Below are 12,593 nucleotides of genomic sequence, written 5' to 3'. Positions count from 1 at the left end.
TCCCACCATGGGCCCGCCCCACCGCCATCGCTGCACCCAACGTTCGCACTACACCGAGCTCCATACAACCACCAAATCCCCTCCCCCCCAACTCCAGCACCGCCAACCCCCCTCACCTCACTTGGGAGTTTTTCGACGCCAGCGCCAACTCTGGTGATGATGATCCCATCCCTTCCTCTCACCGTCTCCCCCCACCCCCCGACCCTGCTGTGTGGGGCCCAAGCCACAACCGTTTGTGCCGCCCCCACCACCGTCCGTGCTGCACCTGCTGTCCGTGCTACTCCCGGCTCCGTGCGACCACCAAATCCCCTCCCCTCCCTCCTCCGGCTCCGGCACCACCAACCCCCCTCAATTGGCAACACCATAATATCCTCCCTAGAGTATCAATATATATATATAATAATATATATATATAATATATATATATAATATATATATATATATATATATATATATATATATGATGACACATGTCTCAAATTCTCATCTCTTAAGAATATGTGTTATTATGCATGGAAATAGATATAATTTTATTAATTTATAAGTCAATATTTCAAAATATGTCCTTATAAAGTTTTACAAGTATTGGCCAATTTGACTTCTAGACATACATCTAACACAGGAGCGACGTGGTTGATGCTTGCATTATACAATCCCTGAAAGGTCAATAGGTTCTTAAACTGGGGAATATGGATATCTTTCAATTTTTGATAGTCTTCTAAGTCCTCTTTGAGAGGATTCTTCTTATTATTCAGCTCGAGCCAAGGCTTACCCCAGGTGATCCCAAAGCCCCAAGGCTGATTCGAGAAAACAAAAAGTATCTATTCTTTCAGCTACATACAAAAGATGGCAGGCCGGCTACAATTTTACACTTAGGGTGAGGGGAGAAGTACCACCACTCTTTGTCGTAGGGATGCTTCTTCAGAGAAAATAAAGACCTAAAAAGGAAACATCTAGGAGAAATTTTGACAATGTCACACATCAAAATGAAGGCAATCAAAGACCAAATCCCATTTGGAGCTATCTAAATGGGAAGGATCTTATAGTAATCTAATACGTTACAAATGAAAAGATGAAGAGAACATCAAAGACTGAAGGGGAGTACCTCATCATAAAAGGCAACACAACCTTTTGGAGGAATGAAGACCCTATCATCCTTACTGGATGCAACTAACCTAAAGAAAGAAGGGATGAAATATTAAATTCGAAACTTTTGTAAGTCAGATTCAACAAGATGAGACTCTTCATGGTTGGGTTTCAGAGATGCACAGCCCCAACCTATTGAGAAAAATACCTCAAATTTGACCCATAAAGAGCCCATAGGAGAAACCATAGCAACAAGAAGTCCAAGAGAGAAGCCCACGCGAAGAACGACATGCGAGAGACGTGGCCCACAGTACGCCACAGCCTATAGGTGCAGTTGGGCATGGCCTAGGGCATGTGCACGAGGCAGCCTAGCATGAGGTGCGGTCCCAGCGTGGGCTGGCCTTGAGCATGGCCCAATGGGCACTCGTAGATGTAGCGGGGCCCAATGCATGTGGGTGTGCACAGGCCAGCCCAACAGGCATGCGGGGTACGACTCCCATTTCTCCTCAGGTTCTCATGGTCCACCATGGATCAGGAATCATTTCTCGATCGTTTCTGACGGTCTATGGAGTTTTGTGGATCGACAAAGTGGTGATTGCACGATCGGATGGGTGAGAGGATAAACGGGCATGATCTGATGGCGATGAGGCTTATTTTAGGTGCTGTTAGGAGACCTAAATCAAGTCCAAGCTAGGTTTGATGCCTTTAAGAGGCCCTATGTGCAGACAGAGAATTGGGTGGTAGTAGGAAGTTTAGTGGAGACCTGAGGAGCAGCAGCAGATCCGGAGAGGTGTCGGTAGAGTGCAAAAGCAGGAGGTTTCAGACAGACTATCAGACAGCGAACATCAGTCATTTCAAAAAATCTCCTAAAGAGAGAGAGACAGAGTTTTATGTAAGGGAGTGCTTCTTGTTGAAAGAGAGAAATTGGTATTTGTGGGTTGAGGGTATGATCTCTTCTCGTAAATTTTCTCTTTTCTCATAGTGAAGCTTGCATCCTTGTGGAGGTGAGCCTTTAGCTGATCCACGTATTTGATTATATTTCTTTTTTTTTCTTTCTTTTTGCTACAATGAGTGATCCCAGATCCCAGAATACAACTGTGAGGAGCCTTATCGAAAACTCTCCGTGGGTTGACCCTAGGCCCTTTTAGAGAAGAAGAGCCAGAAGGTTTAGGACTACTATTTTTCTTATATCTACGAGGAGCCATGAGATCAAAGAAAGAGGAATAGAACCTATAAACTATTGGATAGCTAAAGAACTTGAGTTCAAGGGATGAAGAAGAAACAGATGAACCAGCTAAGGACCTCTTAACAGGAGCATAGTTAGGAGATGCTGAAAGCTACCATTAGAGAAAAAAACTTTAAGAATATCAAATGCAGTAGCAATGGTGGAAAGATGAAAGCCAAGTCCAAATGACCTTATTAATAATGGATATCAACAGCTCTGATCCTCTAACTCTCACCATTCGGTGCTACAAGCATTCCACTTGGCATTGTGCGGTGGGTCGAAGAAACATACCAAAAATCATCTTTTTTCAAAATCATTACGACTCCTTTAAATACCGCTTTGACATCACTATAGAAAGGATGTGACGGTTACTTTGTTAGAATTCAGATGGCATGTCCCTTTGTACGTGCCACAAATAATAAATGTAGAATGACCAGTGCAATGGTTCACTGATGGGACTGCTGCCGTTACAAGTGTTGAATGGTAATTGGACCCAAAAATGTCCGACAACTTTAGATTCTAGTTAAAGCATCATTTCAGCAAAAAACTGATGTGAGTCACCGATGTCTCTGAGCGTTATCTGTCGAAGCAGAACTCTCATCACATCAGTGAAGACTTGAAGTGGTATTCAACTACTTCGGTTGCATCAACGAAGCTTCACAAAGATAGAGGAGCTCACTGCGACACATGACTCTGGACCCAGATGATGATCTACTTCCCAGTATGAAATATTTTTTTGGACTGAAAAGTGGGGGCAAGTATTAAGCAGGAATTGATCTACCTGATGATATATCCAACCCTACCGAAATATAGCAAATACTTGGCATTATGACGTGAACGACTCAGGATATATGTTCTATCCAACATTAATGTCATCGGTTGATAACCAAATAGTTAAGGTCGATCCTCAGATGAAGTCTACATCATCAGTATTCTGCCGATCTCATCTCATCTTTGCTTCTCTATAAGCCGTATGACAGCTTGGAAGCTATGAGAAATCATTGGTGTGTGGATTATTCTAAGTTGGCATTTGGCTGTAATAGAATCCATCTTCCCATACGTAAACACTGGCACCGTAACTAATTGCCAACAATTTGTCAATAATCCACTACTCCAGTTACAACATTGCTAACCGCCTAACAAATATTCCTCATAAAAAGAGAAAAAAGTAGGAAAAAGAGAGAACTTTGAACACTATCTCTGTGAACTGTTTTCACTATCTCTTACTATTCTCCTTCTTTGATTTTCACTGACTTAAGCATCGAAAGGTTCTCCACCGAAAAACCTCCTATCTTCTTCTCCGATGTGCGCGGACTTTCTTTGCAAGTGATCGAAATTTTGATTGGCACCGACCTACTTCAGCAAGATGAAGGATCCAAGCTGTTACACCCAATCGGAGAGGTGCAGCAACACTTCTCATCACGAATGGGCATATATTTTTGCAAGCATAAAATCAACAAAAGTTAAATAATATTTTTAAAATAATAATCATAATAATTTTTTCCTTCGTGGATAGCAACGGGTCTTTTTTTTTTTTTTGATAAAAATAACTACATATCTTACACCAAAATAAAATAAAAAAAAAACAAAGATAATAAATCTGCACAAGGGAAATGCCCGGCCGATACAAAATCAGCCGATCAATTTTTTCTTTTTTATTTTATAGTAAGACGAATTTATTACACCAATATAATAAAAATATATTTGAATTTTTTTTTAAATAAAATATTTTTTAAAAAAAATCAGAAGAGAGATTCCGTGTGATTGTCAGCTTCAGTGTCGGTAGGATCCCACGCTCCGGGCTCACCGCAACCAGCCACAAGCAAACGGATCACGTCCTTGTGGCCGCCCATTTCCCCCTACACGACAAGCTCAGCATCTTCCATCCGCTAAGTGTCAGCCGTCCGGGGAATCATCCGGGCTCTCTCCCCAAACAAATCCCTCATCGTTTACCAGGCTAAAATGCCACCGATCCAAAATTACAGAAATTCTGGATATCCTTTGATCATCGTTCATAAAACGGATCCAAAGCCCACCAGTACATCCCACCCTCCAAATTGATATGGAGTTATCCACCTCCCTGGCCGCCGCCCTCCTGGCGGTGCTCCTCTACGCCGCCGTCCTCCAGCGATGGCGCCGCTCTTCCTCCTCGAAGCCCCCTCTAGGCCCAACTGGGCTCCCCCTCGTCGGCAGCCTTCCCTTCCTCGACCCGGAGCTCCACACCTACTTCGCCCGCCTCGCCGCCACCCACGGCCCAATCTTCAGCATCCGGCTAGGCACGAAGCTGGGCATCGTGGTCTCCTCCCCGGCCCTCTCCCGCGAGGTGCTGAAGGACCACGACCCCATCTTTGCCAACCGCGACGTGCCCGCCGCAGCCCGCGCCATCGCCTACGGCGGCGCCGACATCGTCTGGAACCCCAACGGCCCCACCTGGCGCATGCTCCGCCGCGTCTGCGTCCGCGAGATGCTCGGCCCTGCCAGCCTCGACGCCGTCTACGGCCTCCGGAGACAGGAGATCCGGTCGACCATCCGTCATCTGCACTCCCACGCCGGCGCTCCGGTCGACGTTGGAGCTCAGATGTTTCTGACGGTGATGAACGTGATCACCAACATGTTGTGGGGAGGGACGGTGGAGGGGGAGGAGAGGAGTTGGGTGGGGAAGGAGTTCCGGGCGGTGGTGGCGGAGATAACGGAGCTGCTGGGCAGGCCCAACGTGTCGGATTTTTTCCCGGTTCTGGCCCGGTTCGATCTGCAGGGGGTGGAGAGGCGGATGAGGCTGCTGCTGGAGCGGTTCGACCGGATCTTCGAGCCCATAATAGACCGGAGGAGGAAGGTTGGGGAGCGAGGGGCGAAGGATTTCTTGGAGTATATGCTAAGGATGGAGGAGGAAGGCGGTGATAGCAAGACGCCTTTCACCATGACTCATGTAAAGGCCCTCCTCATGGTAAAGTCAACTCTAATTCCTCCACCCCACCCCCACCCCCACCCCCTTCTGTGTAAAATAACCATGTTGCTTGTATAGGTAATTATGGGTAACGTCCGGCCTACTCATCTGTTTTAAAATTAATATTTTAATTATATATTTTTTTTGTAAGATTAATTATAATTTTTTCAATGATATTTAATAATTTAATTTGATAATATTTGAAGTTCTTTTGTCTCATCTCCGATAGTTGTGAGTCATAAAGTCGCTAGAAAAAAATCCTCTAATGCACACATAAGAGGAAATTTTTAGGCAATCTTATCTTATTATATCTATCTTAAAGTATAAACTGGAGAGTCAATGTGAGACTGGAGTCCAACTAACTGAGTCAGTCATGTGACTTAAAAAAAAAAAAAACAGTACATGAAGTGTCATTTCTGGGATCATCCATCCCTTTGTCATCTTTTCCTCTCTATCCATCTATGAAATTTTTCTCCTCCTCTAGTCCCTTTCTCCTTCTCTGAAATACAATCTCGCAACCATAGATTGTATTCACTAGTACATAATATATGATCTAGTGATGCATACCTAACAAATTAGACATCTAATGATCTATATATACCTTCAGACAAATTGATAAACAATTTTCAGAATATTGTGTTCATTAGTATATAGTATATATCTATGTGATGCACATTCAATAGATTTTTGGCACATACTTTAAGTTTTTTTGATATACAAATCTAACAGTGAGCCAATACATATCTCCAGACAAATTGATATATATTCGGATAAATTGATACGTAGTTTTTAAAACATTATATTTACTAGCATATAATATATATCCAAGTAAGATATATTCATCGAGTTTTTGATATATATTTTAAGTTTCTTTGATTCATACCTAGTAACAATATAATACACTTATCTAGGCAATCCAGACATATTTAGGCAAATTGATATATAGTTTTTAGATATTATGAACATAGTGTTTCCTAATATATGGTCCATGGCCACATGATACATATTTGGGATGGACATCTTCATAAAGAAGAAGATTTGGAGGAGAAAGGGATTGGGGGAGGAGGAGCAATGTCTCGTGGACTGATGGAGAGGAAAGGATGACTTGATGAGAAGAAAGAGATGGGATCGATATGGGCAAATGGCCTCACGAATGATGCTTCACATATTTTTTTTTCTTTCTTTTTTTTTTTTTGAGTCATGAGATTAGGGATAGCAATTAGGTCGAGTCGATATAGGTCAGATCGAAAAATTATCAATCCAAATCTGACCTATTTATTAAATAGGTCAAAGATTCAGATCTGAATCCGACCTATTTATTAAATAGGTAATCCTATTCGATCCGTTTAACCTATTTATTAAATAGATCAAGTTAGATTAAATAGGTTAAACAGGTTAAATAGATTTTTAATGGATTAAACAGATCAAATTAAATAGATCAGAAACAGATTAAATAGATTTTAAACATGTTAAGTAAGTCTTAATCAGGTTAAAGGGATTAAATAAATTAAATAGATTAAACAGGTTATTTGACTCAACTCGATCTGAATATTAAATGAGTTAAATGGATTAGATATCTGAAATTCAAATCCAACCTAAATATTAAATAGATGGAACAGATCGATTTATGTATGACCTAAATCTGTTTAGTATAAATCCAAACCTATTTTTGGTAGATCGAATATGGATTGGATTGGTGGGTCGGATCATATTTTACGAGCTTTACATAAGATAGAGAGACTCAATTGATAGGATTTTAGTTCTATTTTGACTTGATTTTCACTTTAAAATGTATGTGACAAATGTTGAGTTCCGACCACGCAGCGAAAAATAATTTTTAAAAAATTAAAACAAGCAAATTAATAGCTTTATCAAATAAAACTATCGAGTCGAACCCAAAACCCTAGAATCACTTTACCGATTACAATCAAAGCAAATTCAAGCATGCAAAGAGATAGAAAATTATACTTTATCCAATATGAAAAAGTGGCATGTTAGTATTTTCATAAGATCCCAAGGTAGAAGTCCTCCAACAGTGATCCACACGAAAGTTGGCCAAAGTCTTTCCCAACCGGTGTGCTGCCGCAGCCTTGTCTTCTCAAGAACACTGTCAGCTTCGAACTTGCATCACGATCGTACCAAAGCCAGTTACTTTCGATCTCACTACTAGAAGGATACCAAGAAGACACTCTTCAAATATCATACAACCTAGAATTTAATTTTTGGCTTCAACATATGAAAAAATTAAATCCTAGGACACTCAAGCAACACTTACTGAAAATCTTACCACCCTTATAGCAAATTTTGCCACTCAAAATTCTCTCTTTTTTTTTCTCAAATTTTTTTAGAATTTTTTTTATATTTACCACATCCCTCTTCTTAGTTTAGGCCAAAAATTGCCATAAGAAGCCATGTGAGACATCCCCTATAAATAGGGGACCAGGGGACGTCTCATGGGATGAAGGGGCACCAACCTTTGGTGCTCCAACTTCCCATGTGCCAAATAAATTTATCGACTGAATTTTTTATGATCCAATTACTTAGAGCAGAAGAACTCTTAGTATTCTATATGCCATAAAAAATTCAATAAATTTTGAAGACAAAATATAGGATTTCTGATCGAGAATTAAGGCAATGTGTGTCAGTTAAGAGCCTTCTTTAAGAAGGACTCTTTACTTCACACGCCAAAATAAGGGAGGCAGCATTTATTTTTGTGTGTGGGTTCTGGTGGGCACAGAGGACTCCTTCTCCATTTGAAACTCTTTCAAGTTAGATAAGGATCCAATCCAAATTGACCCAATCCCATTAGATCAAAGCCAATCAGTCTAGGTTAGCTCAAACAATTTGTTCTAAACTAATTTGGAAACTTGGGTTAATACAATGTGCTAGTTGTGGAAAATTCAGTGCAGGGATAAAATGATAATTTTAAAACTTTTTCAAAATTATGATTTTACAGTAAAAAAATATTAATTAATCTAATTAATTAATATGAATTTATCCTACACTAGGATCTAAATATGATATATAGCATGCATGCATTTAAATTTGAAATTCAAATTCGAACAGTAAACACTTTACTGTAATATGTTCAGAATATAATACCTTTGTGCGGATAGTAGATTGCCACAATCTGATCACCGTCGGGAGAGTCGGATCGTCGTGATGCAGTCACATAGTATGTCTGGCCTCTGCGGATCGTCCACATGAAGCTCCCGGTCTGATCGACTCCTCACGAGTGCTAGCTCGTTGCAGAGCCCTTTTGACGGTCGATGCTGATTGAACTCCTTCAATCGATGTCTGTCGATTCTTCGGATGCTCCAGATCATCAACAGACGTGCTTGAGAAAATGTTGAAGATCTCTCTAAAATTTTGTGGGCTCACGACACTCGTAGCTCACTTTCTCACTTCCCGAACCCCAGGCTAAAACTCTAGGAACTCACCGAAAATCTGGCACTCACTTTTCTTTCTTTTTTCTCTTGGAAGGATATGGACTTCCTTCTCATGCACAAGACTTCTCACACCCTAGAATTTTTCTCAAAAAATCTTCTTCTTGCACGCCCCACTCTTCTCCTCCTTTTATAACAACGTCAAACGTCTTATCCAAAAGAAAGGATAAAGATGAGTAATTGCACATTTGAATTCAAATCAATTTTGAATTCAAATAGACACTAACTCATCCCTTATCCACTAAAGGCATGAGGCGTGGCTTAAATTGTGCATGGAGTGATTTCATGAGAAACCTTTTCTCATGTAATAAATGGAGCGTAAAAAAAGGAATAAGGTGCAAAGATTGATTGCCCATTCAAATTCAAACTTTATTTTGAATTTGAAAGGCCAACCAATCATCCTTATCCATTCATTTGGCACATTAAAGTGGGGCGTGGAGAGGGCTTGGCGTGAGAAAAAAATTCATGAGAAGTTCCTTCTTATGAATTCAAATGGGTGCAATGGAAGTGAGGTGGCGTATGGAGATTGGGTCAAGGTGGTTTAATTATTTAAACCAACCCAATTGAACCAAATAAATTAGGTCCAATTAGACTAATTTAAATCCAACTAAATTAGGCTTAATTAGTCTCAATAAAATCCTAATCAAATCAGGAATTGATTAAGCCCAATCCCTGATCAAATCAGGGACCAAACTATCTCGACGATTAGGTCAACTCTTAACCTAATCGGGTCAAACCCAACTGAATCCACTTCAATTAGACTTGATCCAAAAATAATTACTCAATCAAATTGAGTTAATTAGCGATCAAATCACTAATTAAATCTCTCATAAATACTGAGTCCAAATCCGATGGGCAATCAGGCATCAGAATTCATCGATATGTAACCCTGATCGAAAAGTCCCAATCAGTGGGACTCTTGACCCCGGTACCCATAATGTGTGAAACTCATGATCAGAGAATCCTGATTCTTGATCACTGAGTCTTAAATATATAGGATTCTACACCAGCCATCAGATCAGATAGAAACCTTAATGTATGACCCCGCAGGTTCGAACCTAAGCCGGTAGCACAGGAACCAATTCCTGTACTAATCGAAGTGACCATCTAGCAATGGTACCCGACATCCAGATAGGTCGAAGAGTTACAATCGCAACACTCAGAACCTACATGAATATAGTTACTGTATAATTCATCATTTTGACCTCTGTGTTTAGGATGACTCAGGGTTAAACTGTCAACCCTGATTAGATCATCCGAATCGTGCTCAACTCAAACAGTCCTGTGACTCCTCACAAAGACTATCCTGGCCAAGGTTTTGCTAAATTGAAATACGACTGTACACAGCTCCTAAACTGGAGTGGTCAATCCCATCTTGACACACGCACCGACAAGTCAAGTACTTGACTACACCCAGTAGCCTTCCATCACTGAATTAGAAATTCAGGTAGTCCAGTGCCTAAGTGCAGTGAGTTGCTTGCAAGTCACCGTGGCGGTCTCAGGTCGGAGGGATATTTATACACATATTCATCGGAGCAAATCTTGACAGCAGAAATAGCTCTGGAGTCGGTCACGTTCAGTGCAGATGTACCCTTACATCTCACCTGTATGCCATACCAGTGTCTTCACACTCATTGGTTAAGAGGACAACCAACCTATATGGCACACAACGACCTATGCTTGATAAACGTTGTCATCCTTGGTAACAACGTATCATTTGGTCGCGAATAGATTTAAGGACTAAACGACAAATCCTCCTTTGTCGAGTCTAAATAGTCCTAAGAATTTTACCACAACATAGGAGTTCATTAGAAGATGAAATATTTTGTGATGAAAAATGTCAAAATAATTTTTATTAATTCATAATTCATGTACATATACAAAAATGAGCACAACCATCAACAGACTGACGATTGACTTTGAGACACTATTTCCAACAATCTCCCACTTGGCCTAAAGCCAATCGGTGCAGTATCTAATACCCATCTTCGACTTGTAGTCGTCGAACTCTTCACCGCAATGGCTTTAGTGAATGGGTCAGCCAGATTCTCCTTTCCATCGATCTTCTGAATGTCGACATCACCTCGATCCATAATTTTTTGAATGAGATGGTAGCGGTGCAGAATATGCAGCGACATACTCCACCTCGCAAATCGAATCAGCCACTGTGTGTTGCTTGGAACTCTTCCAGCAGATAGTTCCACCATTAAGGGTAAAAATAAATCCCGACATACTTTTATTGTCATCGTGATCAGACTGAAAACTAGAGTCTGTAAACCCTATAAGTCTCAAATTCGATTCACCATAAACAAGCCACTGGTCCTTAGTATTTCTTAAATACTTCAGGATGATTTTAACAACCTTCCAGTGATTCTCCCCTGGATCAGATTGGTATCTACTCACTACCCCTAGTGAGTATGCCACATCTGGTCATATACATGTCATGGCGTACATGATAGATCCCATAGCCAAAGCATATGGAATCCTACCCATACGCTCTCTCTCTTGAGGTGTTATCGGACAATCCCTCTTCGAGAGAGAAATTTCATGGCCTATCGGAAGATAGTCTTTCTTGGAATTCTCCATGCTGAACCTCTTCAGCATAGTATCAATGTACGTGGACTGAGATAAATCAAACAACTTTTTAGATCTATCCTATAGATCCTCATCCCTAAGATGTAGGAAGCTTCTCCCAGATCCTTCATGGAGACTGTGACGACAGCCAAATCTTTATTCCCTGTAATGCAAGACATCATTCCCGATTAAGAGAATATCATCCACATACAATACAAGAAATACCACTACTGGACCATTAGCCCACTTATAAATGCATGGCTCTTCTCTGTTCTTAACGAAGCCATACGTCTTGATCATCTTATCAAAACGCATGTTCCAACTCCGTGATGCTGCTTAAGTCCATAAATGGACCTCTATAGCCTGCACACCTTAGACTCATCTGTGGATGTGAATCCTTCAGGTTGTATCATATACACCTCTTCATCCAGCTCTCCATTTAGGAAAGCTGTCTTCACATCCATCTGTCAGATTTCATAGTCTAGATGGGCAGCTATCGCAAGTATAATCCGAATGGATTTGAGCATTGCCACAGGAGAAAATGTCTCGTCATAGTCTATACCATAATGTTGACGATATCCCTTGGCAACCATACGAGTTTTATAGGTTTCCACCTTTCCATCTGTGCCCCTCTTCCTCTTGAAGACCCACTTACACCCTATGAATTTTACTCCTTCGGGTGGGTCAACCAATGTCCACACATCATTGACCTTCATAGACTCCATTTCGAATTTCATGGCCTCTAGCCATTTCTCAGAGTCGGATCTTTGTATTGCATCCATGTAGGTGATCGGATCCTCATCATTTTCATCAAGTTCGATAGGATCATCGTCCTAGATCAAGAAATCATAGTATCTGTCCGGTTGACGTGGTACTCTACCAGATTGCTTTAAGGGTGCTTGAACAATGGGCTCCGAATCTGATCTAACCAAATCCGATTCAGGTTCAGCAACTTGTGTCGGTTTTTTCATCTGCCGAACTTTGTCAAGTTCGACCTTAAAGGCAACAGTCCCTTCACCAAGGAACTCCTTTTTCAAAAAGATTACCTTAAGGCTGACAAATACTTTTTGCTCATCAGCTAGGTAGAAGTAATACCCTTTGATTTCTTTTAGGTATCCTATAAAATTATACTTATCAGACCTAGGTCCAAGCTTGTCCGTAATTAAATGTTTAACATAAGCCGGACACCCCCAAACCCTAAGGTGCGAGAGTACTGGCTTACGTTCTATCCATATCTCATATGGCGTTTTGGTTACAGATTTACTCGGAACTCTATTTAGAAGGTAACAAGCCAATTCGAGCGCATATCCTAGAGGAA

General features: G+C 40.9%; 1 protein-coding gene across 1 annotated transcript in view; it reads left to right on the top strand.

Annotated features, from left to right (window-relative positions):
• The first annotated feature begins 4,234 nt into the window (after nucleotides 1-4,234).
• Nucleotides 4,235-12,593, top strand: part of LOC105037862 (flavonoid 3'-monooxygenase CYP75B137) — a 33,930-nt gene continuing 25,571 nt past the window's right edge. Inside the window, exon 1 of the mRNA XM_073249851.1 lies at nucleotides 4,235-5,255. Within this exon, the coding sequence (XP_073105952.1) occupies nucleotides 4,374-5,255 (882 nt within the window). The 5' untranslated portion in view covers nucleotides 4,235-4,373. The remainder of the gene's footprint in view (nucleotides 5,256-12,593) is intronic.

This window comes from Elaeis guineensis, chromosome 16 (genome assembly GCF_000442705.2).
Source record: "Elaeis guineensis isolate ETL-2024a chromosome 16, EG11, whole genome shotgun sequence".
Lineage (NCBI taxonomy): Eukaryota > Viridiplantae > Streptophyta > Magnoliopsida > Arecales > Arecaceae > Elaeis > Elaeis guineensis.
This window is presented reverse-complemented; position numbering and strand designations above follow the sequence as displayed.